The sequence below is a fragment of the Martes martes genome, assembly GCF_963455335.1.
Source record: "Martes martes genome assembly, chromosome: 9".
NCBI classification, from domain to species: Eukaryota; Metazoa; Chordata; class Mammalia; order Carnivora; family Mustelidae; genus Martes; species Martes martes.
The window spans coordinates 87,141,628-87,169,224 of NC_137896.1; the positions used below are offsets into that span (position 1 = coordinate 87,141,628).

At 50.2% G+C, this 27,597-nt stretch overlaps 1 protein-coding gene across 1 annotated transcript; it reads left to right on the top strand.

Moving 5' to 3' along the window:
- Positions 1 to 417: 417 nt before the first annotated feature.
- VAX2 (ventral anterior homeobox 2) lies at positions 418 to 27,402 on the top strand (the record flags this gene model as incomplete). Its single annotated transcript, XM_080813638.1, has 3 exons — positions 418 to 655; positions 17,461 to 17,648; positions 26,959 to 27,402. 3 exons carry the CDS (start codon positions 418 to 420, stop codon positions 27,400 to 27,402), a joined length of 870 nt encoding a protein of 289 aa, XP_080669764.1.
- Positions 27,403 to 27,597: the final 195 nt, after the last annotated feature.

The following is a 27,597-nucleotide window of genomic DNA, read 5'->3' on the forward strand; positions in this document are numbered from 1 at the left end:
CCTGCTTCCCTTGGGATGAAGGGAGTGGGGAGGAGAGTAGGCAAGGGGTTAGGGGATGGAGTTGATAAACTTTAGGGGAGGACGTAGGACTAGGACAGCACCCCAGGGCCGCCCCAGCCACCCTCTGCCGAGCTGGGTGTGGGGCTAGACTAGGGGGGAGGAGAGGGCCGCCCTCTCCCTCCCTCCCCACCCCCGCGCCGAGCAGCTGCCTCCGAATCCTCCGGGAGTCGGAGAACCCCGACTCCTGCCCAATCAGCAGGGGTGGGTGGAGCAGCCGGGCAGGGGCGGAGCCGGAGGAGGAGGAGTCGGGCGGGGGGCGCGAGGGGCGAGGGGCGCGGGGGCGCGAGGGGCGGGGAGCCGCGGGCTTGGCTAGCGTAGGCTGGCTAGGCGGTGGCGAAGGCGGCGGTGGCGGCCGGCATGGGCGATGGGGGCGCCGAGCGCGACCGCGGTCCCACACGCCGGGAGTCGCACGGCGGCCGCGGCGGCGACCGAGGCGGAGCGGAGGACTCGGGTACTGATGCCGGCCGCCGCAGCCCCAGGGAAATCGCAGGGACCTCTGCTTCTAGCCCCGCGGGCTCCAGGGAGAGCGGCGCGGACAGCGACGGCCACCCCGGCCTCGGGGAGGCAGACCACTGCCGCCGCATCCTGGTGCGAGGTAAGCGGACAGCTCGCGGCCCTGGCTCACCGGATCCCCCCCACCCTCGCTCTTCTGCTGCCTCCACCTCCCAATTCACGTACTCAACCAGTCAGTCATCACTCAGTCATTCATTCAGCTAGTATTATTGTGAGCGTCTATTGTGTGCTGAACGTTGAGCTCAGTGCAGGGGACAAAGCGGCGAACGGGACCAAAGAGATCCCCGTGTCACTGCCTCACATTTCTCAGCCTCTCGGGCCGGCCGCTCACCCTAGGCCCATCCCAGCCGCTGACGGTGGCGGGGGCACAGACGCGAGCGCGGGATGCCGAGAGCCGGTCCCCGCCCCGCGTCCCAAACGGCGGGTGCGGAGAAAAGCGTCACGAGCGCTCGGCGGGGTCAGGACAAGGAGGGACCAGCGTCCGGAGCCCCGGGAGGAAAAGGCCGGCGCTCCGCTCAGAGGCCAGGCGCTTCCCCGCCGCCTGGCCAGCCTGGTTTCCCATTCCCAGCGACGCAGACCGCACCGGTTGCTCGCGGGAGAGGGCACCGGGGCACGGGGCACGGGGCACGGAGCGCGGGGTGCGCGGCGCTTGCCCGCCTGGGCTTCGCTCTTTCGGCTCCCACTTTCTCGCGGCGTCCGGGCCCAGCCGGCTCTCGCTGCGGCCTTCTCCCGGCCTGGCCTTTCGCGGCTCTCCCTTTCTCCCTCGCCCTTCGCCCTCCTCTCTTCTTTCCTGGCCTTTTCTCTCTGCCGAGCGCTTCCCAGCCCTCTTTTCCTGCAAGCGCTTCTGGACTGCGCCCGAGTACCCGGCTCCTCCTGGCCTCCTCGCTTCGAGGCCGAGACTTCCCAGACCCCTAAAGCGAGCCTCACGGGAAGCTGCAGGCTCAGCTTTCGCCGGATCGGGGCCTCGCCCAGAGAGATGGGAGAAGAAAGGGAATTCCGGGGTCTCGCCGTCAGCCTGTCCCTAGGCTTGGGCCAGAGCCTGAGGTCTGTTTCCCCCAGCATCTCGGAGCGCGGGCACCGGCAGACCGAGCGCTCAGAAGAGGCCACACGCCTGTAAAGGCTACCCTGCCAGGCCTCCTTCAACTCCCTAGCCCGGCTTCCTCCCGCTGCCCGTTTACTGCCTCTGCTTCCTGAGCGCCGTCTTGCAAGCGGCTAGGCTTTGCGAGGCCGCCGGCCAGAGCTGATTTCCCTGGCCATCAGGTCCTGGGGAAGGGAAACCAGCTTGCCGCTGGCCCCAGGACCCTCCAGCGCCAGGATCTCGAGTTTGTCTGATCTGACCTAGGCCACCCACACACAGGCGGGGGCACCTTGGCCTGGTTTCACAGGGCTTCCCCAGAGCCGCTGGGTTTGAATGGCTCTGGGAATAGGGGACAGGGCTAGTGTTGACCATGGAGGCAGCCCAGTGTAAAGTCAACTGATAGACTGTCTTGTACACAGACTCAAGGGCCCTGGTCTTCTGAAAACACTCCTGGTGTCAGGTGTGGTCCCCTAGAGATGGGGCACTAAGCGCTGTTCTGAGGGAAGGCTTGGGCTGAGGCAGTTACAGAACTGGGTATGAGGGGGGTCCCCACCCAGCAGCAATGGGCACCTGGGATTAAATCGGATCCCTTCTCATAGACTGTAGGGTGTCCTGAATACAGGATGTCAGCAGCCAGCTTGGAGTTCCATTGAGAAAATCTGCAGGGCTTCCGGAAATGAAGAAATCAGCTCTTTAAGCCCACACTCCCAGATTAAGACCTTCAAGTCCCTGGCTGCGACACTCACCACCTCATACACTATCTGTGGGTATTTGTGAGTTCCAGACCATTGTGAGTTCTATGCCACCTATTATCCCTTCCACTCTACTAACTCTGCATGTAGAACAAATAAATTCTGTGTACAGATGGCCAGTTTAATAATTCCCAGTTGTAAACTCATAGAAGGTAGGAGTGCGGTTGTATGGAGGCCACCCACGCTAGGAGCAATCCACAGCAGGACAGAGATGAACACCCCTCCGACACACACAGACTGTATGTGGAACAGCTTGTGTGCATTGTCAGGAGATATGTTTTTATAAATGCATGTGTGCACATACAGCAATGCATTATATTGGTATAATATAAAAAGAAAGAAAGAAAAGGTACATAAGGTCCTCATAAATCCCTCTGCCCTTTCTCATTTAATGAAAAAGAGGTTATTTCAGGCCTGAGATACCTGGCGTGTCATTTAACCCTAATTACTCCTAGCCAGGGTCACCTGCGTCCCTCCTGGCCCCACCCGGGCTCAGGGTAGAGGCTCTAACAGATGAAAAGCCTGGTGTCGGGATGAATGTTCCTCCAGTGTGCTTTAAGCAGCAAATACATTTCGCCCTTGACCTCCCAGGATGTAGCCTCCCAAAGTACTTTCGGAGGAAATCATAAAAAGGTAGAAGGGAGGTGTTTGCCATCACAGACCATTACGTTGCTGATGGGGGGAGAGTTCTGGGAAGGAACCCCACTTCTTCTGGGTCTTTGCACTTCTTTCTGTTTCTTTCCCGTCCTAATTTATTGAGGGGAGTTCCAAGGCACAGAGGGATGGAAGGAAAGTGTGTGTACTGGAGTTAATGAAGTTGGGTTGGAATACCGGCCTTAGAGCCCTTTAAATTTAAGCCAGTTTCTTTGCTGCTCTGTGCCTCAGTTTCCTCATTGTACATAGAAACCCACAGCTGTCACCTTGAAAGTCAGTGCTAAGTATCAGAGGTGATGTTTATAAAATTGCAAACGCCCAGCAGACGCGGACCAACTCTCACCCAAATATTGCAAAAATATTCTGTTGAACAAAAGGGGGTTGCTCTGAGGTCACCCACAAACCACTCAGGGAATGGACCTCCTTCCTCAGAAGCTTCCTCCAGATCAACTCAACCCCCCTATCGGGGACTTAGTGTCTTTTTGCCTTGGCAAAATGCTGTGCCTGCGTTGGGAGGTGAGCAGCCAAGGGGTTGAGAGCTGTGGAAAGGAGGATTAGTGCCACCTTGCAGACCACGAGGTGTGGCCTTCCCCCAATCCCCTTCAAGAACCCTCACTCCACCAATCGCTCAAGTTCCCTGCTGCCTCGGTGAAATGCAGGTCAGGGAGCCAGGGAGGCCGACCTTGCTGAATCCCCACCTCAAAATGGAGGCCGCCTCAAGCCACACACGGACACAAACAAGGCCACAAAGATGACAGGCGAGTGTGCACAACAGGCATGCCCGCACACCCCCCTGGTGTACACAGCCAGGCTCCTACAAGATGAGACAGCCGCGCAGGCCACCACACACCTCTGCGTGCACAGCCCCTTGGTCGGTGAGGAGCACGGATGGGGGATCCTTTTGTTTTATACTTGGAAACGCACGCCAACCAGGAGCTGGAGGCAGCCAGACAGACCGCCTCCCAGCCTTGGCTCTCACCGCATGGGGCGGACCAGATGCAATGGCCTTTTCGCTGGACCCGGGACACCGGCAGTTAGAAGACGCGGACCAACTCTCACCCGAAACTTCCAGCAACCTCACTATCTGTGTTCCCGCCCACACGCTCAGATGTGCCTGAGTGATTCCCAGATTAATCCGAATCCAAATTCAACAACCCTTCTGGATAGAGCCGGCAGGGTCGCCTGCTAGTGTCACCGACTTCTATGAATAATGCTCAGCACCGCTACCTGCTCCCCTGAAGGGGTCCCTTAGGCTAATGGGTGCCAACACCCCATTCTGGTTGCATCCTCTGTCCTCAGCTCAATGTAAGTACCTTGGCCCTGGTGAAACAGGATCACGCTGCCCCCCAGAGCACTCCCCTTCTGTGAGAAGTGGAGAACCCCCCTCCTCATTTCCACACACCTCTGGCGGCAGGAGGACAGGAAAAAATTAGGGATCCCGTGACTGAGTGAACAGCTGACCCGCCCACCACCACCCACTCGCTGAAATGCTTTCACCTGGGAGCTTGATGGATGCGCCCAGATCTAAGGACCTAAGAAAACCCAGGAAGAACAGGGCCTCTGGCACCATCTAGCAATTCTCACTGTGGATGTGGGTGTGGGGAAGGGAGGCACTGAATTTAGTGGAGTCCGTGCCCGCCGCCCATCTGGGGGCAGTGCTGCTGTGTTCCAGAATGGGGAACCTCCAAACACGCTGCACAATGGCCTGCACCAGGCAGGGCCGTGGCTGCCAGACTCATCCGAAGACGCTGGGCAAGAGGCCAAGGCCTTTGGGGCTTGAGCTGAGAGCGGCCTGGTTGGGTGGGGGAACAGACTCCCCCCCCCCCCCCCGCAGTCAGATCTGGGCTCAGCTTCGCTTAGAATCTGCTCGCTTTCTGCTTGGATTTACAAAAGCCACTGGATGTACAGCGGCTCAGCCCTGACCTTGCAGGCCTCACCCTACAAGTCGCAGCAGCTCCACAAAGCACACCTGCCCACTTGCCCAGGGGGCATTTGGACAACCGAGTAGGTGGGGCAAATTGTTGTATGTAAATGACCACGGGATTGTGAGTCCCAGCTCTTGGGCCGTTGGTGGACCTCAGGACCCTGGCCTCAATCAGAGTCTGTGAATACACGCTATTACCCAGGCCCAGGCCCCAGGCAGCAGTTGAAAGGTTTGAATGGTTCATACAGGGACTGCAATTTGGAATTTTGGTTTTATATGTAATTTTTAGTTTGGGGGCTTGTGTGGTTGTATTAGGTGTTTTTTTTTTTTTTCTTTCCCTGGGATTGTTTTTGTTCTGTTACGTTTTTCCTTTTGCTTTGTTTGTTTTTGCAGAAGGACCCGCATTCTCCTCAATGGTCTAGAGCGGGTGCTATCCTTTTGGTCTTTATTTTCCCCTCTACACACTTGCCCCCCCACCCCACAACACACACACAGAAGCAGTCCTGGCAACCGAATGTGTCCCCTCATTGATGTGTTTTGCGTGCAGTTTGCATTTTTAGGGAACTCTGCCAGGCTCCTTGTGTTTCATGCTGTTTTTGTTGTTCTGGGTGGTAGATTGGGCTCTAGTGCCCGTCGACCCACTGCCACGTCGCCCGGCTGTGTGCCACACCCACGTGCAAACACATACACACACACACCCCTGCAGGGCTTCTAAGTGCCCCCCTACCCTCCGCACCTTTATCTCCCACCTCCACCCCTTCAACCTGCAGAGCAAGGAGCCTGGGACAGTTGAGCGAGTACTTGCACCGGAGGGGAGGGAGGGAGGGGATTGTGTGTGGGGGGTTGTCCTTGGGCTGGTATAGGTAGATGGTTGGCTCTGGTTGGGGACATTGGCCCATTGTGCACCATCTATAGGGAGAGGGAGCCTTTATGGGTCCTGTTGGCTCTAGGCCATTTCCTCAATTACCCTGGACTGAGCCTGGGGCCATAGTGGCCCTGAGCTCCCTCCCTATATCTCTTTGATTTGCATTGGGGGGGCACAGAAAGCATAATAATTATACTTCTTTTTTTTTTAAGATTTTACTTATTTATTTGACAGACAGATCGCAAGTAGGCAGAGAGGCAGGCAGAGAGAGAGAGGAGGAAGCAGGCTCCCCGAGGAGCAGAGAGCCCCATGCGGGACTCAATCCCAGAACCCCGGGATCATGACCTGAGCCGAAGGCAGAGGCTTTAACCCACTGAGCCACCCAGGTGCCCCATATTAATTATACTTCTATTTCCTGTTTGCTTAATATAAAATAAAGATTGGCCTGGGGCGTCTGGGTAAGGCAGTTGGTTAAGCATCCCACTTTTGTTTTCTGTTCAGGTCCTCATCTCAGGATCACGAGACTAAGCCGTGTTTTGGGCTCCCCACTCAGCGCTGTCTGCTGGAAACTCTTGTCTCCCGCTCCCTCTCCTCCTCCTCCTCCCGCCCTCCCTCTGCAGCGCTCTCTCTAAAAATAAGTAAATCTTAAAAAAAATAAAGATTGACTTCACTCCTTGTTAAACCGTTGGGGTTACACAGCGTGTATCCACCCCCCTCCACCAGTTCCCTACCCCGATTTGAGAAACTCTGATTGAGGACACCGATGCAGGGTGGGCCTGCCTAGGAATCCCTAAGAGCTGATGGTCTCTCCTGGTCTCTCCCACCCATCCAGGAGGGAGGTTGGAGGGCCTGAGGGTGCCAGGGTGGCCTCCAACAACGCAAAAAGGGAAAGACAGGGCAGCGCCAGGATGGGATCTGGTCTACAAAGCAGTAGAGTAGACCGAGGTGAGAAAGCCAGGGCCTGGAGCACAGGGGCGGGTGGGGATGGGACTGGGTCGGCTCTTAGGTGCTAGTTGGAGCCCCGCAAAGGCCTCTCGAACCATCTCTCTCCCAGGTTCTCCTGCGATCTTGCCTTTCACTTGTTGATTCTTTTCACAAACATCAGTGAATACCTACTAAGTGCCAGACCCAGGTGCTAGCGCTCAGCTTCCCAAACACAAGACTGTCTCGGACACTGGGAAGTGCGGGGTTCCTGACCCGCCCACCCCAGAGGTGGCGGGGAAGCGAGGCTTGAGTGAAATTCCAGGGAGGCAGGTGCTGGGAGCCGGGGACCTGACCCTGCGCCAGGTCCACGGAGGAGGTCACCGCGCCGTCCAAATCCACCATCTCCTGGGATGTGTTCTTAGCACACAATACACAGTATTTGTGTAGTGAATGAAAGGAGACAACAAAGCAGTCAACGTCGCCTATTTGTTTAGGTAGAAGATTGCAATGCCCGTCCCCGGGAGCAACGTTCGTTCTGAGACGACGTCCTCATTTTTTTGACGTTACAATACCGTTTCTTCTATGAAACCATGATGGTGCCAGAACACAGAATAATTGTTAAAACATAAAATTACCAATGCCAAAAAAAATTTACCAATGCCATATTTTTGGAATTTTTGTGCAGCCCTCTACTTTGCGAACCACCGAAATAGAAAACGTGGAAAACCTCGAACATGTTTCTTTGACTCATCGCTGGGTCTCCAGGGCCGGGGAGGCCGCCTAGAGTCCGGTCCCGGCCGGAGCAGGGGGTCGTGCGAGGCGCAGGGCGGTGAGGCCGGTAGTGAGTCTCCCGCCTCTCTGCGGCTGTTAGTGCGAGACTCCGCGCGCAAAGCCAGCCAGGGGGTGAGAAAGCAATACCTACGTAAATCCGCGCCCCTCACCCCCTCCGCGCTCAGTTCACAGGCCTCCAGCCAGCCGCTGGAGCTGCACATCTCTGGGTGAGAGCAAAGCCGGCATGTGGGACGGGTTTCGCTCCTGCTGCCTCCCAGCGCGGCGGCACGTGGGGCTGCGGGCAGCCCGGGCCGGGCTCCAGGGCCACACTCACAAGGAGAAGGGCAGGCGCAGGATTGCATTTCAAAAAGCAATAGGGGCTCCGCGTAAACAAAACAAAGCCGGGAGCGGCGGAAGGCTCCCCCAGATGGCCACGGTTCGCAGTTCCAGGTGCGTCCTTCCATATTCTTCCACTCTCGCAAACAAACGTTGAAAAAAGCGGAATCGTCTTACAGAAGCTGTTTGGCAACTTACCTTTTTGAACACATTTAATCCGCAGGGGTCATCTTTTCGGGTCAACCATTTCGCGCTGTCCCGTGACGGAACCAGAAGGATCCCTCCGGCTGGGGAAAGCCCGACTTCTCCCAACCGCTGAAGGGATGTTCCAGTTGTTTTCCCCCCAATAGAAACACCGTGCAATAAACTCCCAGGGCGCGAGGCTTTGCGCCCTTGAGTATTTCCGTGAGATAAATTCCTGGCAGTGGGACTGCGGCTTCAAAAGGTTTACGCACCAAAAAAAAAAAAAAAAAAAAAAAAAAAAAAAAAAAAGAAAGGTTTACGCACAGCACAGTTTTTAAAAACGTGTTTTTGTTTCATTCGAAAAGAGTAACTAGCTCCTGTGATTCGGAACTTCAAAACGTGATGGTGGTGTTTTACGGCCGCGGGGAAGATCTCTCCCATCCCCGCCTTCCGTCTTCCGGTTCCCACCCGGCTCTAAGGCAGCGATTTTTACTTTCTCATTTGTCCTTCCAAAACCATTTCATGCTTATGCAAGTCAGGTCCCCTGTTTTATTTTTTCTTGCATTTAGTTATTTATTTATTTAATTTTACTCATATGGTGACATTTCCATATTTTCATATTTTCCAAAAATTTCCATATTTTCCAATATTTCCATATTTTTCAGCACCTTGCTATTTTTCACTTACCTATATATTTTGGGATGTAAGGAATTTCTCGTTAGTTTTTTCCCAGATGCATAATATTCCATTTATATGGACTGGGTGGGCCATAATATGTGTTGCATAACCCATGTCCTATTGGTGGGCATATAGCTTTGTTCTCATATGTTGCTATTATATACAATGCTGCAATAAATGAACTGGTTCTTGGTCATTTCTACGTGTGTAGATATGTGTCTAGGGAAGTTCCTAAAGGCAGATTACTGGGTGTGTTTGTAATTTGGAAGATAAAGCCAAATTGCCTTCCGTCTGTGGTATACCACCCCACTCCCCACCCACCCGCCACCCAAGCTCTAGCTCCAGCAACAATGCCTGAAAGTGCTTGCATCTCCAAATCTTTTTTAAAAATAAATTTTAAAAAAGATTTTATTTCTTTATTTGACAGAGAGAGAGAGATCACAAGTAGGCAGAGAGGCGGGCAGGGTGGTGGGGGGTGGTGGGGGGTGGTGGGGGGTGGTGGGGGGGAGGAAGCAGGCTCCTCGATGAGCAGAGTGCCCAATGCGGGGCTTGATCCCAGGACCCTGAGATCATGACCTGAGCCAAAGGCAGAGGTTTAACCCACTGAGCCACCCAGGCGCCCCTGTATCTCCAAATCTTGCCACCAGAGTTTGTATTGTATATCTTGATAGATACTAATTGTTCTTTGCAATTTATACCCTCATATTGTCATCTTTTTCTTTGTAGTTTATATCCTCATCTTTCCCTCTGCCCATATTGGGCATTACGTATCTTTTTTACCTTTGTCAATGGTATAGGTGTTAAGTAGTGCCTCACTGGCATTCTAATTTTTATTTCATTTATTGTTAGTGAAGCTAACTATCTTTTCATATTTACTGACCAGTATATTTCTTCCGGTGTTATCTATTAACTCGTTTCTTTTGACCACTTTAAATTTTCAAATATTCCTTTCTGTGCTGATGGGTAGAAACTAAGCATTAAGGATAGTAGCTCGTTGCTTTCAATATGTGCTGCAGGTTTTTTTAAGTTTATAATTTCCTTCTGATGTCTTTTATTTTCTGATGGATAAAATAACCTTCCAATGATAAAACCAACCATGCTGTTTTGCTAGATGATGTATAAGTGGAAACTTCTTCATTTTTCCCCCATAAAGCATGTATACTCCCAGGATATCATCTCTCAAACTTTCTCTACTAATTGAAAAATATAAAGATGTAAGTTATATATTACAAGAGTAGGAATTGTTTTTGCAAAATTTTTTCCATTTTATAAACATTTGTAGACACCTTGCTGTCTAGAACTGCCTTATTCTTTGTAACAGCTGCATGATATTCCATTCTTCAGATATAATTAATTTAGCCAGTCCCCTATTGATGGATAGTTAGGTTGGTTCTACTTTTCCACTACTACACACAATGCATCAGTGAGCATCTTTGTATCCTAATTTGGACAGATGATTTTTTTTTAAAGTCCCTTTCATGAGACAATCTGAAAAATGTGGAAATGTGTAGGACTTTTTTTTTTTTAAGATTTTATCTATTTATTTGACACAGAGAGATCACAAGTAGGCAGAGAGGCAGGCAGAGAGAGAGGGGGGAAGCAGGCTCCCCGCTGAGCAGAGAGCCCGATGTGGAACTTATCCCAGGACCCTGAGATCATGACCTGAGCCGAAGACAGAGGCTTAACCAACTGAGCCACCCAGGCGCCCCTGTGTAGGACTTTTTTATGTTAAGGAATGATAGGTAATGTTTTTGCTTGTGACAGTAGTACTGTAGTTGTTTTTTGAAAGGAAGTCTTTCTTAGAGATACTCAGAGAAATATTTCTGGGTGAAATGATATGATGTCTGAGATTTGCTTAAAATTATGAGGACAGAGAAGAAACAGGATTGCTCCTGAATTTATAATCGTTGGAGTTGGGGAATAGGTACATCAGAGCTTTACTATTCTCTCCAATTTTGTGTATGTTTGAAATTTCCCATAATAAAATGTTTAAAATAATAAACATTATTTCACATGTATCATATTAAAATTGTGATAGGTATTTCCAAAATTCATACCAAAAATTTATACTCCCAATAATTGTGTATAAATGTGCCGTTTTCCTCATCCTTCCAACCCAGGTATACTGACTCTTAGAGTGAAGTTTTTTCAAGTGAAAAAAAATTATTTTTATTAGCATTTTTAATTACTAGTGAGCATGTAATCATATACTTAGTCCTCATTTTAATTTCTTCTGTGAATTTTTTATTCATGTGCTTAGCTATTTCTGTTTATTATTTTCTTATAGTTGTGAATGCTATTTTTCTACTAAAGAAATAATCCCTTTTTCTGTGTTGCAAATATGCCCAAATCTTTTCCGTTTTAAAAAATTTGCTGTGAGGTTTTGTTTTGTTTTTTTCTCTGAACTCAAATTTAAATTGTGATCATATCTAATGGTCCTTTCTCTTGGGTCTTTTAGTTCTGTTAGAAAGTTCTTGTCCAACCGAAGATAAAACTCAATTTTGTTACAATAATCTTTGCAACAAACCAAACAAAAATGTACACAAGGTAAGATTAGGGAAAATTTTTCCTCCCTGACCAGCTTCCGCTCCTGAACAGTGAACAGAAGAGAGGTGTTTATCCTGCGGATTTGAGCCTGTGTAGGAACAAGCATACACACCCAGACACACACACACACACAGTGTAGTCTTACTTTTTGCTCTTTGTAAAAATAGGTTTGTACATACTTGCTGTTTTTGTAAAGTAGCATGTAAGGGGCATCCATTCAGACTGGTATATGGGGATGTACCTCATTCTTGTTAACGTCTGCATAAAAGCCAAAGGCATGACTAATACTGTGATTTTGTTAACAATATTTCTACTGATAAACATTGAACCTTTTCCTTTATTTTTCTCTTACAAACTATGCCCCAGTGAGTCTGTCTTTATCAAAGCATATCAATATTTCTCTGGCATAGAAACCTCTATCAAATTTCTAGGACAATGGAATTATTGCAGTTTTTTATTTAGCTAGGTATTGTGAAATTGCCCTCTACAGATATTCTTATAAAAACGGAGCTTGAAAGGGCCTATATTTCCCTCATTTTTGCCAGCACATTTTCCCCAGGCTGATGGATAAAATATGGTGTCTGGAAAAAGAAAAAGCTTTATCTCATTTGCTGTTCTAACTTTCGTTTTCTCTGATTTCCTCTGAGGTTGAGTATTCTTTCATAGTTATTAGGCACTTGCATTCTTCTTCTCTGAATAACCCTTCCATAAAATTTGCTCAGTTTCCCACTGCTGGACTTTACCCCTCAGTCTCTAGAAGCTATTTGTACCAGACATTAGGACTCTGTTATGCAGGTATTACGAATATTTTCTCCTAATCTGTTTTTTGTCTTTTAACTGTCTCTTGTCCTGCAAAAGCTTTTATTTCTGGGTACTCAAATCTGCCCTTTGTTTTCCTTTTTAAAAATTGTATTTTTCTTTAATTTTTAGAGCTTATTTTTATATGAAGATTTTCATCTATCTTGTGTTTATTTTTGCGCACAGTGTGAGATGAATTACTTTATTCCAAATAATGAGCTAATTGTCGAAAAGCCAGGTCTTTTTTTTTTTTTTTTTAAGATTTTATTTATTTATTTGACAGAGAGAGATCACAAGTAGGCAGAGAGGCAGGCAGAGATAGAGGGGGAAGCAGGCTCCCCACTGAGCAGAGAGTCCACATATAGGGCTCCATCCCAGGACCCTGAGACCATGACCTGAACCAAAGGCAGAAGCTTAACCCACTGAGCCACCCGGGCACCCCAAAAGCTTTAATAATCTTATCTTTCCTCCCTCTAATCTGAAATGTCTTTTTTTTTTTTTTTAAGATTTTATTTATTTATTTAACAGAAAGAGAGACAGTGAGAAAGGAAACACAAGCAGGGGCAGAGGGAGAGGGAGAAGCAGGCTCCCTGCTGAGCAGGGAGCCCAATGCTCCGCTTGCCCAGGCCCTGGGATCATGAACTGAGCCGAAGGCAGGCGTTTAACAACTAAGCCACCCAGGCACCCCTGAAATGTCTTCTTTATAAAAATCCTCATAGATGCATGGATTTGCTTCCAGATTCTTGTGCCGGCATCATACCATTTTAGTTGCTGTAGATTTGTAATATGTTCTACTGGGGGGCTAAAGCAAGCATTTTCTCCTCATTCTTTCACATTGTTTCCTCACTATTCTTCCATTTTTAATTTTCCCAATAAACTCGAAGATGAATTTTCCATAAGGAATTTTTATAATAATCACCTTGTCACACTTTAAAATCGGCACATAACCAGCTCATCATGCAAAGGAACTACCTGGGTGCTGGGGGTTGAAATCAGGAAGGGCTCTGTGAGCATCTACTGGGAGAGGGACCTGGAGTGGGTAATATTTGGTCCTACAGGTCAGGGGCATTGGCTAGCCATTATTAGTCAGAGATGACCACCTCCCCCAAGGCAAAATCTCCTTGGACAGGATCACCCTTTCCCATTCCCCAGCTCAGGCCTCTTTGAGGAGACCAGAAAGGGAGCAAGCCTCAGGAGTGCATTTTCATTCTAACAAATCCCTACCCACAAGGAGGCCCTGGAATTAAAGCTGTCCCTCCTTCCAGGTGCTTCCCCCAAACTCCACCCAGAAAAGGAATGATTCAGGGAAGGGGGCTGTGTCCAGTGGGCTAGGTTTTGCCTCCGAGACAACCCCGAATCTTAGAGTTTGAATAAAACACAAGTGTACTTCTCAGTCATGTGATAAGTCATCACAAGTAGGGTCAGGCTCATCTTGGTACTCAGAGATCCAGGCTGATGACCGGCCATCTTGACTCCTGTTTCCGGGACCATCCCAGTGAGAGGGAAGGGCCATGGCAGATTATGAACCAGCTTTTAAAGTGTCCACCTGAAGGTGACCTTTTCTTTTCTTATAGTCGTATCTAATTTCGAAGTGCAGAAAATTAGTGCAACCCTACCATGTGCTGGGGAGGGGCTGGAAACACTGGTGAACAGCACTCATAATTTATCCATTAACTTAACTTTGATGAGTAGCCTTCTCTGTTATAGCTAAAGTAGCAACTACACACACACACACATATACACACACACACTATGGTTATTGGGTTTTGGTAATTTGGAGAGGGTTAGCAATATCCTCTTATCTTCTTTTATTGTCATCCCAGCATTTGTCATTACATACATATTCATTTTTAATGTTTATTGTTTTTCTTTGTCCACAGTACAAGGTCTAAGGAAACAAGGACCTTGTTTCTTTTGCTCATTTCTATATCTCCAGACCCTGGAATAGTATTTGGAGCATAGTAGGTGCTCATTAAATATGTATTGAATGGTTGGATATGAATAAGTGTTTTGTTTACTTAAGTGGGATATTACTGCATGTATTATTCTGTAACTTTGTTTCACTTAATGTCAGTTCATATAAATACTTTGTCCTTTTAAATTGCTGCACTCTATTTTGTAGTATGAATTACCATCATTTGTTCAGTCATTTCCCTTGTGGGGAACCTTGAGGATGCTTTCAGATTTTCAATATTTTGAACAAAGCTGTAGCAAACATCCTTACATATACCTTGGAGCACATGAATGTATGCTTTTCTGGATAAATACTTACTGAAATAAAATGCTAGGGCAAAAGTTATGTGTGTCTTGTGCAGCGTAAAAAGGTGGTGACAATTTACAGTCCTGCCAACATTGAATGGGAGTGTGGTACCTCCTACAGTTCATCATTGATTTATTAACCATTCATTAATGTCCTTCCAGGCCTATGGGAGACAAACGATTTTCCGTTGTGTGAATTCTCAGCATCCTGATTTCTGTGAAGCTGTGCTCATTTTTCTTATGTTTTCCGTTGTGTGAATTCTCAGCATCCTGATTTCTGTGAAGCTGTGCTCATTTTTCTTATGTTTATTGGTCACTTGGCATCTTTTTCTCTAAATGGCCCAGATAAATTATTTGACCATTTTTCAGTGCAGGCTATTTACTTTTTTAAAAAAATCACTGTTATTGCATTATAGATAATTTCTTTACCTTTGTAAAAAATTTTTTCTTCAATTTTTAAAATAAATTTTATCTTGGTAAAATTTGTTCTTTTGTCCTACAAAAGACATTAGCTTTAATATAGTTGGCTATATCCTTCGTCTTTCCTTTACAGCTCTAGTTTTGTATCTTTTTTAAAGGATTTTATTTGTGCTCGCTTCGGCAGCACATATACTAAAGGATTTTATTTATTTATTTATTTGACAGAGAGAAACATAATGAGAGAGGAAACACAAGCAGGGGGAGCGGCAGAGAGGGAGAAGCAGGCTTCCCACTGAGCAGGGAGCCCGAATGCGATGCGGGGCTTGATCCCAGGACCCTGGGATCATGATCTGAGCCCAAGGCAGACATTTAATGATTAAGCCATCCAGGTGCCCCTTCTCCCAAAAGTGACATTTTGCATATCTATAAAACATTACCAAGGGGTGCCTGGGTGGCTCAATTGATATCCCAGGGTCTAGCTGTACCCCTGTTTGCTTAACAACTCACCTGCTGAGGGACATTCAGTGGCATGTTTCCATGGGGGTGGCTATTACAAATAAAGCAGCTGTGAACATTCATGTATGGGTTTTGCCGTGAGCCTAAGATTTTGTTTCTCTAGGATAAATGCCCAGGAGTGTGGTCACTGGGTTTTATGGTAATACATGTTCAACCCTTTAAGAAAGTTCCAGGTCATTTTCCAGCATGGCTGCACCAGGTATGTTCTCACTGGCAGTGCCTGAGAGATCGAGTTTCTCTGCATCCTCCCAGCCTTGACACTCTTAGTATTTTTTATTTTAGCTATTTTAATTTGTATCTCTCATGATTTTAACTTGCCTTTCCCTACTGGCTTGCGATGTTGGGTATCTTTTCCTATGCTTATTTTTATGGCCTGTTTTGATATCTGGCGGGCAAGTTGCCTTTCTTATAGGATTCCTGCCTTCCCTGACCCTGAGAGGAAGAGCTGACCTTGTCTCTTCCCTGAAGCAGGAACGCTTGTCTCGGCTCTTCTACAAGGAGGAACGGACAGGGGACATGTGTGATTTGACCCCAGTGGTCAGGAACACAGGCTCAGGTGGTCTCCAGAAGCTCACTGAGGAGATGTGAAGCTGCTAGCACCACATATGACACCCACCACCCTTCCTCCAGTCTACACTCCCCAAAACACTTTTAGTAAAATCAAGGCCTTTGGAGATGGAGTTACTTGGGTGTCATGACGAAGTTCTGAGACAGGTCTCGTAATTGGAAATAACAGGACTTGAGCAAAGGGGACCCAGTCAACGGGGTCACAAATACTACCTCCCCACCTTTTCGGAATGTAGAAAGTACCAGGAAGAGCCAGTCTCCTAGATCATAAGGTGGAGGATCCGGCGGGGAGTGGGTCAGATTCACTCTCTAGGGCAGAGATTCTAGAAGCAGAATCCACAGTGGTGAGGCTCACAGGAGTCCCCTGCCAGACAGCATATCCCAAACTCAGGTCCTTTCCTGTACCCCTGACCAAAGTTGCTTTTTTCTTTTTCTGTACCCATGACCAGAGTTCTCTTCATTATAACCTTTCCACTGAATCATTACGCATTACCAGAAGATGGTCTTCATAAGGTAAAGTGAGGGTGTTTATACAGCTGATGGAATAGTGTCAGTGCGGCCTCAGCTAAGTTACTCAAAATGTGTTCCTCCACTTCCCTATCTGTAAAATGGGACTAATAAATAGTTCAGCTCCACTGAGACATTGGGAGGGTTTGGGTGCATAGAACAGTGCCTGGCCCAGAGCAAACACAGCAGAAGTGTCTGCTTTTATTACACCTAAAACATGAGCAGCCCCGCCATATGCTTCTAGAGGGTGAACACGGATCGTCTCTGCCCCTATAGTTAAAGCTGAGGTATATATAGGTAGGCCCCCCTTCCAACTCATATTTTATTTCTGCCGCACATTTAGTTGTTGTTTCTCAGTTCTCAGTGGGAATATCTAGTGAATGTAGGCGGCAGGGATTTCAGCCACTCTTGAGGAGGCTTCAAAATATTGGAGACCCTGTGCACAGATGGCATTGGTTTAGGACCCAGGAGGGTGGTCCTGATGCTCAGAACTAGGTACAAGGGCAGTGGTAGAAATCTTGTCCCCGGAAGGCATTGCAGCAGCTTGATGTGGTGGCGGTGGTCCTTGGGCTCTTTCCTGGGAATCCCAGCTCCCTAGGCTGCCCTCCACCCCTCACTGGCTAGCTTCTTCATGGACCCCAGGTGGGTCTGTGGACTGAGTGTTCCCCCATGCACGCACACGCCAGCACAGGTCTCAGGACCTGACCCTGGATGCCTCCTCCAGTAAGCCTTACCTGACTGATCAGACCCGGTTCTAACCCACTTCTGACTCTGCACTTGAGGATTTGGTATATCTCTGTCCATTTGTCCTTCTACTCTGCCGAGGGAACAGAATCCTGGCTGGGTCAGAGTGAATCCTTTCTGCCCAGACTATGGTAGAGGACTTGAAATTTGTAATGAGGTCCGTTCACATATATTTGCCCAATAGATACAACATACTGCATTGGATGATGAAGGAAGCTCAGTCCAGAGAGGGTAAGCCACTTGTCAGACACCACAGAGCCAGAAGAGCTCCCCATTAGATCACACTGCCTCTTGTGAAGATGATCGTTGGTGGCCTAACTCCTTACCTAGTGAACTAACTAGCTTCTTTTCATGGCCCCTGCAGATGCCAAGGGGACCATCCGGGAGATCGTCCTGCCTAAAGGCCTGGACCTGGACCGGCCCAAGCGGACCCGCACGTCCTTCACAGCCGAGCAGCTCTACCGCCTGGAAATGGAGTTCCAGCACTGCCAGTATGTGGTGGGCCGGGAGCGCACTGAACTGGCCCGCCAGCTGAACCTCTCCGAGACCCAGGTAAGCCTGCAGGGCCAGGCCACTCCACCCCTGGCCTGCAGCCTGGGGCCTGCAGACTGGGGGTGTGAGGCCTTGTGGGCGACTACTGAGAGACCCAGCTTGGGAGGAGTTCAGACATGCATCAGGGAAAAGCTGAGAGTTAGAGGTAAACCAGAGCAGTAAATACAGTGGGGACAAGAGAGCGCTGCGTAGGCCCACAGGTGGCCTTCTGAATGCATCTGCCACTTTGGGGTGGGATATGAGAAAGAGCCAGACAAATAGGAAGGAGGGGGGTCCAGGATGCACGGAGTGAATCAGGGGGTGTTGGTGCCGGAGGGACCTTGCAGGAAAGGAGGGGGAGGGGTTGGCTTGCCAGGAGCAAAGATTCCAGGAAGAGAAGAAACATCAAAGAACTGAGTTGGGGACCCATTTCCCCATTCTGGGCCTTCCCCCTGCCCCCCTCCATACATACTCTCCATACACACCCTTTATCCCACTGTGCCTCAGAAGTTCTTGCTGGAGAGAAGGAGCCTGAACACCCGCTTCACCCAGGAAGGGCTTAGCATTTTAACAATAATAAGTTTGACCTGAAGGAAAAGCTTTTGTTTTTTTTTTTGTTTTTTTTAAAGATTTTATTTATTTATTTGTCAGAGAGAGAGAGAGAGGGAGAGAGAGTGAGCGAGCATAGGCAGAGGGAGAAGCAGGCTCCCTGCCAAGCAAGGAGCCCGATGCGGGACTCGATCCCAGGATGATGGGATCATGACCTGAGCCGAAGGCAGCTGCTTAACCAACTGAGCCACCCAGGCGTCCCAAGGAAAAGCTTTTGTAAAGTGAGCATGCATTCTGTGTGGATGGAGGCATTTCAAGCTATAACAGATGCATGATAATAATAATGGTAATAATACCACCAAGGACTCGCTGTGCCCGGACTCGCTGTGCCCAGGAGCTGCTCCGTGGGCTTTGCATATAGTAATTCACCAAGGCCTCCCGGCAACCCAGTGCAGTTAAGTCAGGAGTGGCAGCTGTCCTGTGCGCTTGGGCCATCTCCACCTAGACCTGTTTTCTTGCAGCTGCCAGTCGCAGAGCCCCAAACCATCCGGCAGATGGCCCTGGGCAACAGGGACCCTCGCCCCAGCTATGCTCAGTATGGAGGCTGGCAAGCCAGGCTCTGCCAGACAGAGGGCTGCAGTGGCTGTGCCAGGCCAGAGCTCCTGGAGCGAAATGAGGCAGAGTCACCCCTCCATACCTGCCCCTTCCTATCCTAACTGCCCTCTGCCTGGCCTCGCTTTGCCCGCACACTATACCTGGAAACTCTGCTCCTTCTCCGTCCTCATCCTTCCCCTGCTCTGCCCCCTAGACACCATAGTGTACCTGCCCTTGATGGTTGAGGCCAAACCCCTCCTCTTCCAGGAAGACTTCCGTAAGACCTCCACCTGAGAGACCCTTCCATATGGCTTGTTGCGTGTGTGTGTGTGTGTGTGTGTGTGTGTGTGTGTGTTGGGCACTAGCTATCATACACTTCCAGGGGACAAGAATGTGTTTGAAAGCCACCTCTCCTTTTCAGGTCTCTTTGGGGAGCTCAGCACACAGCTGGGCAAACAGAGACCCCCACCCCCACCCCAGGGAATCCTCAACTTACTGACTCTTGCTTACTCCCTTCCTTTCTCTTTCCCCAGCCCCAGGCCTTGTAGGTCCTATAAGGCACAGCCGACCTTTACCGGGACCTCTCTGTACCAGGCTCTAAGTACTCGAGGAGGCCTAACTCCTTGTCGTCCTCACCACGACCTTGTGGGAGGGGAGGGAGGTTTTTCTTCACACTGTACTTCCGATGCCCAATGTGTAGTGTTTCCCAACACCAAGAGCAACCAGTTCTCCCATTGTCTCTCACCAACCGGGTGTCAAACTAGTCAATTCAGTTCTGACACCCACTCCTGCAGTGAGCACAGACGCCGCCACATAAGGCTCAGTCCCACAGGACAGTCTCCCATCTGGTGCCAGGTGCAAGTCCCCCCGGGCCTCCTGTACTTCTGACTGGCCAGATAGAAAATTGGGGGTTCCCACATCTTCCTCCTCGGGTTTGGCGGTGTGTTGGAATGGCTGGCAGGACTCAGGAAAACACTTTACTTTCACGTACAGTCTTATTGTAAAGGATAGAACTCAGAAATAGACCAGTTTGGGGCAGGGGAGAGAGACAGCCAAAAGACATCCATAGAGCAAGCTGTTGGGGTGGGGGTGTTCGAGGAGCTTCTGTACAGTTTCTGGGTGTGCCAGACCCCAAGACTCCCACATGCTCATCAACCCAGAAGCTCTCTGAATCCTTACTGTTCAAGAGTCTTTATAACCCAGCCCCTTCCCCTTCCTGGAGGGCAGGGGTGGGGACTCCAAACCTTTAATCACAGGGGGGTCTTTCTGGGACCAGTGCTGCCACCTGAAATTGTGCAGGGCCCACCCTGAGTCACCTGGTTAGCATAATCTCAGATGTGGCTTAAAGGGACCCGTTATCAATGACAAAAGACACTCCTATCACTCAAGGAATTCCAAGGGGTTTAGGGGCTCCCTATCTAGAACCAGAGACAAAGGTCAAATATGTACACTTTTTAAATACCAGAAGAAGCCTTTATTATTTCTGCTTTAAAGAGAGGGAAACTGAGGCGCAAAGAAATTAAATAACATGCTCAAAGTTTAAGGCAGGCATATTTGGGGCACATGGTTGGCTCAGTCAGTGGAGAATGTGACTCTTGATCTCGGGGTCATAAGTTCAAGACCCACACTGGATATAGAGATTACTTAAAAATAAAATATTTTAGGGGCAGTTGGGTGGGTCAGTTGGTTAGCATCAACTCTTGATCTCATCTCAGGTCTTGATCTCAGGGTCATGAGTTCAAGCCCAGTGTGGAGCCTACTTAAGAAAAAAAATCTTTAAGAAAAATAAAAATCAAGTAGGCACATACATTCATTAGTTCAACTAATCTTTATAAAAAGATGGCTTTATGGGTAATACTATCCCCATTTCAGGAAACTCGGAGAGGTTAGTAACTTGCTCTAGGTTATATAGCTAAAATTCAGTGGAATTCTCCATATGTTCACCCATACCTCTGTTCAAAAATATTACTGAATACCTACTACATACAGGTACTGTTCTTGGCACTAGGAACATAGCCCAGCTTCCATTCTGCAGAGAAAGACAGATAGCATTTATTTATTTATTTAAAAAAAGATTTTATTTATTTATTTGACAGGCAGAGATCACAAGTAGGCAGAGAGGCAGGCAGAGAGAGAGAGAGAGAGGCAGAAGCAGGCTCCCCGTTGAGCAGAGAGCCCGATGCAGGGCTTGATCCCAGGACCCTGGGATCATGACCCGAGCCATAGGCAAAGGCTTTAACCCACTGGGCCACCCAGGCACCCCGACAGATAGCATTTAAAGAGTGATGAGTGCTATGAGGCAGATAAAACATGATAAAAAAGAGACTAGAAATCTTTCCTTGGGGTCATCAGGGAAAGCTTCTTTGAGGAGATGGGCTGAGGTGTGAATGACAGAAAGGAGACAGCCAGAGGAAGAGCCAGAAGAAGAGGAGTCAAGACTCAGAGTAAACTGGCAAGACCTGGAACTAGCACAGAATGTTCTGGAAGTGTCAGAAGGCCAGTGTGGCTGGAGTTGGAGGGTAATAGGGAAGGTAGGTAGGGCTGCGCAGATAGTGTTTAGAGGCCACAGTGAGGTGTTGAAGGGAGGACTGGCATTTTACAGAGATCACTCTGACATCTGGAGAATGCAGATGAGAGGGCCAGGTGGGGCCACTGCCATGTTGTGTCAAGCTCTGGGTGATAGTGAAGGAGAGAAGTGAACTGATCTGAGACGTACTCTGATTTGGAGATAGAGCCTGTTAGGACTTGCTCATCATGAATTATGTGCACTGGGCAAGGGAGAGAGAAGTGGTTGGGACTGGAACAGGTATATGTGGAAAAATGGTCACATACGCCACATCACACATGGACAAGTTGAGAAAGCCAGGGAGGAGCAGGACAGCAGGAGAAGAATCTAGAGTTTTGTTTTGGATCAGTTCAGTCTGAGATCCAAGTGGAAACGTCAGGAAGATATGTCTGAGTTTTCTCAGGGGGTTGATGTTTCTCTGATTTACCTAACGATCTTGGTCTGGGTTCTTCTGGGGGAAAGGATAAGAGATTCCTTCAAGTGTGCTCAAATGATAGACAGACTTCTAAGGGATGAAACAGGAGGGACAGTCTTGTGGAAATCCAAGAACAGGAACCATGATGTAGCAGGCCTAGTAGAGAGTGGGAGCTGAAGGTCATTTTGGACCCGAGGGCTTCAATGCCAAGTACAGCCCTGCCCTCCGGAGCTCCCAACTATGCCCCCAACTGCTCTCCAAGCGACTGCCTCTGTCCACTTCTCTTCCTCCTGCCAACCAGCATCTTTACCCTCTTCCTGGGTATCAGGAGGGTCCTAATTCAGGCAGAGAGAGCATGGGCTTATTCAGGGCTCTTTCTCATTCCCTATCTCTTCCTTAACCTCTGTATGCCAGGTAAGTTGTCTGCACTTTTAATGAGAACCCCCTTATAGGACCTGGTGGGCAGAACAGTGAAGCCTTCCCTCCCCACCGCCTACAGAGTTCTGCAGGCTGAGGCATTCTTCAGATATAGGGACAGTGAACCAGGCAGGACACAACTGACCTCTGGCCCTGGCCTTGCCAAGACCCCGAAGGCTGGAGAGCAGGTGGGGGTCTCAGAAAGAGCTATTTCTTGGAACCACCAGAATCACCTCCCCCCAGCTCCCCAGAGCGGCATGTGCTCTTCCCCACATCAGAGAACTAGGATGGTCCCACTTAGCCCAGTTCTTGCTGTGTTTAGAAACCCCCTGAGACACCTCGTCCCCATGCTTCATTTCAAGGAGAACATATGGTGCTTGGTTAAACCAGTGTTTCTCAAAGTGTGGTCTGCAGACCACCTTTGTGGAGAACCCCTGAGGTTCTCATTAAAATGCAGATTCCTGGCTCAGATTTCATGCTCAGCCCACAGGTTCCAAGTCAGAATTTCTAGGGAAGACCTAACAACTTCTTTGTTTTTCAACTGATGTGGTACCACACTGCTGGAAAGACTTCAGCATCTGCCAGACACTTTACTGAATCCACTAGCATTAGCTCATTGAGTTATTACAGCAAACCTATGAGGAAGCATTATTACAATCCCATTTTACAGATAAGGAAACTGAGGACCAGAGAGTTTAAATAACTTGCCCCATGCCATTCTCACTAATCAAGGAGAGGCCGGAGTTGAATCCAGGTCCTTCTGACCCCAGGATCTTCTTCACTGTCTTGTTTGCTCCTTCTACCAAAACATCTACTGTCTTGTAACTCTTGCCAACCTGTCCATTTTCCCTGCTACTGGTGTCTGAGAGCTAAGTGGGTGAGTTTTAGGTATTCCTGTTTTCTCAGCACCCGTCAATGCCGACATGGGCTGGATGCTTGCTGTTTATGTGTTGTATGAATGAATGACTAGAGACAGAGCCGGAAACAAGAAAAGAAGACACGGCTGTGGAGAAAGGGAAGGTGGGAGGCTGGCTCCAGGAGCCCGTCACTGAGCTGACCTGGGGGATTTTTTCAAGGCCAGGGCCCCGGATAGGCTGGAGGCTAAAGACAAAGGGCCAAGTCCCAGTACTAACTTGGTTATCACTTAGCTCGGATAAGAGCAGCTCTGGCTCCTCGACAGTTACCTCAGCCCCATACCCATCACCTCTGCCCCAGATGACTTCGTCCAGAACCGCAGAGTAGGGGGTACCTTCCAGGTTACAAAAAACCAGGGCCATCGCAGATATGCAAGTTCTATTAATAGGGTTGGGCCCACAGTCATAGGAAGCAGCCTCTTTTTTTTTTTTTAAGATTTATTTATTTATTTGACAGACAGAGATCATAAGTAGGCAGAGAGAGAGAAGGGGTGGGAAAGCAGGCTCCCCGCTGAGCAGAGAGCCCGATGCGAGGCTTGATCCCAGGACCCTGAGATCATGACCTGAGCCAAAGGCAGAGGCTTTAACCCGCTGAGCCACCCAGGCGCCCCAGGAAGCAGCCTCTTAAAGATCAATGCCATTTCCAAATCCACAGTGAGGCTTGGGGTTTAAGGCCAACCATGAGCCCAGAAAGGGGGACAGATGATCTCCCAGAAAACACCTCCCTAGTCCTGGCAAACCACTGGAAACCACGCCCCTCCCCTGGTGTGTGACACATAGTGTGGTCCCGCAAGGGATGAGGGTATGAGGGCCCCAAGCATTCACTGAATTCCAGGGGAACCAGGAGAAGGAGGAGACAGGATGGCAGCCTGCAGGGAGACACAGCAGGGCACCAAGAAGGCAAGGGGAGGCCAGCGTCAGGAACTATGCTTCTGCACAGGACCCAGGCCCATCCAGTATGCCATCAAATTGGGCCTTAAAGGATCTGTACCCAGATTTAACCCTGAGAGAGGGTGGCCCCAATGGTGGAATTGAAAGCTTCTTGGAGGAAAGCGGGGGATGAGCCCAGAGGTTCTGAGCCTGTCTCTTACTTGTTTGCTGAGCCTTACAAGTTGGCCCTTTAGGGACCGTGGGAATGATGATAGGAAGTAGACAGACCGGTGCCTTGCCCCCACCTTTGCAGCTCTAGCACCTTCTACCCCAGTTCATACGTCAGAAACACACTCAGAAAGTTTTTAAAAATATGGATGCCTAGGCCCCACCCTGTAGAGATTCTGAGCTGGGATGAGGCATGGGCATCCGGCTTTGCTAGAAAATGACTCCAGGTAATCTCAAAGTGCACCCCGGATTGACAGCCCCTGATGTGGCCCATAAGGGCCCAAGCAATGGGCATGCCAGACCCCAGCCCCTGCCCCCTCTTCTCTCTTCCCCAGGAGACTTCCTGGCCTGGGGCCAACCCACATGTCCCTCTCCCTGCTCCCCTCCCAACACACCCAAGCTTTGTCATTCCTCATGGATCACATTCTTGTTACTGCCACTCCCTTTGCTGCCAGGAATGGGTCAGTGCCACCCTCCCCCCCCCACCCTCAGCTTCCCCAGGACAACATGGGTCTGTCGTCTCCCCCTAGTTCAGAGCCAGGAGCTCACATTCCGGGTAGGCCAGGCACCATGCGGAGCCGTCTACATGGACTTCCTTATCTGATGCCTGCAACAGTCCGGGTATTTTTGTCCCCATTTTTGAGATGAGAAACTGAGCTGGGGCATTCTCGGAGTGGTACTTCGGTCCTACAAGAGCCACTTCCAGGAGGGACCCTTTCGTGGAGTTCCAAGGAGCGACAAACTCAGGAAGGTTTTCTTCTTTCCAGTGGCTTCCTTCAGCCATACTTGGTCGAATGCCCTTGACTTTCCCTTACTGCTATCTCCTTCACATGTCACCTCTTCAGAGAGGCCATGTTTGCCACCCAGTAAGTAACGAGCTAGTCCCCTCCCCTCTCTCTCCCCCTCCAAACTGCAGCCTTTTCCCAAAACAGTGTGTCTCCAAGTGCAGTTCTTGGGCTGGTGTCCCTTGCAAACTGTTTCCCGTCCAGGATGAGTTAGGTGCACAAAGGGAGAGTAAGTGTAATTTGTTTTAATTGTATTTGACAAAAACATTGGTCCACAACAGACTGGAAACTTTAAGGCAGTTCCTCAGCACGAATAATTTGAAAGACACTGCCCAAAGCCCTTCATGCCCCCTGACAGTCACGCTGTTCTCATTTGCCCTTCTTTGTCTCTGGCTCTCCCTCTGTGCTGTCCCCTCCACACCAAGGATTTGCTCTGCTTTCATCCCTGCTCATTACCCGCCCCCCACGTCGAGGGCAGAGCCCAGCAGGTAGTAGGAACTCAGTACATAGTCACTGAATGAATGATTGAGTGAATGAATGAATGAATGAATGAAGCCCTCAATCTCAAGTACATCCCATAACCTTCTGGTTCTTTCTATCATTGAAACTCTATCCAATCCAATTTAAAACAGCAGACTCCTGTCTATTTCAGATCTCCTCTTCCTCCCCTTCCTGGCTAAGAGCGGGTCTGACTCACCATTGGGGGCAGTAGAGGGGTGGTTGTTCCTCGGAGGTGGGGTCTCTAGGCATCGCCCCAGGGGGCCTTCACAGGGCCCTCGTCCTCACCCAGCCAGCCCTCCCACTCCTGCCTCCTCTTTCTTGCCTCTGGGCTCCTTCCGTGGAGCCACAGGAGTGGGTGGCCTCCCTTACACCTTCGCAAAGTTGCAGTCCACCAGCAAGGCCACCCCATCCCTTTTCTCTTGCGCCCTTCCCCTCTGTGCTACCCCACCTTTTCCTGCGGACACACGCTGCCCAAGCCAGCTGCCAGCCTCCTGAAACTTCCAGGCCAGAAGCAAGCGCAGCCTCTGCACTCCTGGGCCACAAATCTGGGTGCAGCCGTGCTGGGTTGACAAGCGTTCCAGCTGGGGAAGGAGCGTCAGACTCTCCTCTCAGGCCCTTCCAGTCCCTACAGATGATTCTTCCAGAGCCTGCTCCTCGCCCTCCATGAGGGGGACACTCTCTCCTTCTTACAGTGGGGAGGAAATCCCGGCACCATGAGCGCTGGCCACTGAGCTTCGCTCCCAGCCTCCAGTTTCTTCTACAGACTAGAACGGGGCTCAGAGCACCAGGCACTGGGTGGTGGGAGAGGCTTGTCCTGCCTCCTCTCCTAGACCTGGAGAAAGGGGCTCTCTCTGCCCCTTTTTTGGTGGCTGCACTTAGATGTGGAGGACTTGGCACCTCTTTGTCCCCAGGTTTGAGTGTGTGGCCCTTGGAATCCCCCTTGGCAGCCCTCCATATGCTGTCATACCTGGTGTCACGTTAGGAAGCCTGGCGGCCTTTATAGGGCATGAGGTGGGAGGTGGCTGCTGAAATGTTCAAACAGATGGGGACAGAAACCTCCCTTCAGAGGCAGTGTGGGGGTCGAGACCAGGAGCAGTGGGATGGTCCTCACACTCAGCAGCTGGTCCCTGCCTGGGGCCCCATGCTTCCCCAGGCCCCTTTTCGGGCCATGCCCCTCCCTATAAGATGAGCGCTCTGCGAGCCCACAGATGCTGCCTACTGGGAGTCTGTGTCCACCTTCTAGATCACACCCCATGTCCATGATCTGGAGGGTGGGTCCCTTACTGGTTCACCCTGAGCAGGCTGGTGTGGGAAGACCTTAGTGACATTCTGAATGCTCTTCTCCCCACTTTTGCTCCGCCCTTGCTCCCCAATCCCCCTCGTCCCCCACTCCCCCACGTCCTCCCTCTCCTTCTCTCCTCCCACCTGCCCCCTCTTTGCTTCACCTGTCCCCTCCCCCTTTCCGACACCCCTCCCCACCCTCTGCCCCAAGGTGAAGGTCTGGTTCCAGAACCGCCGCACCAAGCAGAAGAAAGACCAGAGCAGAGACCTGGAGAAGCGGGCGTCCTCCTTGGCCTCCGAGGCCTTTGCCACCTCCAACATCCTGCGGCTGCTGGAGCAGGGCCGGCTGCTGTCTGTGCCCAGGGCCCCAAGCCTCCTGGCGCTGACCCCTGGCCCACTGGGCCCACCTGCCGGCCACAGGGGCACCTCACTGGGTGACCCCAGGAACTCCTCCCCGTGCCTCAACCCACTGACCTCGGCCTCGGCTTCGGCGTCCCCACCGCGGCCACCCCCTCCACCAGTGCTCTGCTTTCCCACGGCTCCTCTCCTGGACCTGCCTGCCTGCTATGAACTCAGCTCCTCAGCCTTCGAGCCCTACAGCCAGCTGGAAAGGAGAGGAGGCAGCCCTGGAGGTGGCAAGAAAGCCAATGTTTAAGCCTCCACCACCCTGTGACACTGAGTCCCCAAGCACAGCACTGTCCCTGCCTGCCCTGCCCCGTGGGCTGCCCGGAGCCCGGCTCCCAGAGTGCGGGGGCAGCACGCGTCCGGCCCCTCCAGCCCCCCAGCTCAGAGACTGTCCACCGGAACGCCTTGGTCCCGCAGTTTGTGTGTGAGTGCAGTGTGCGTGTGT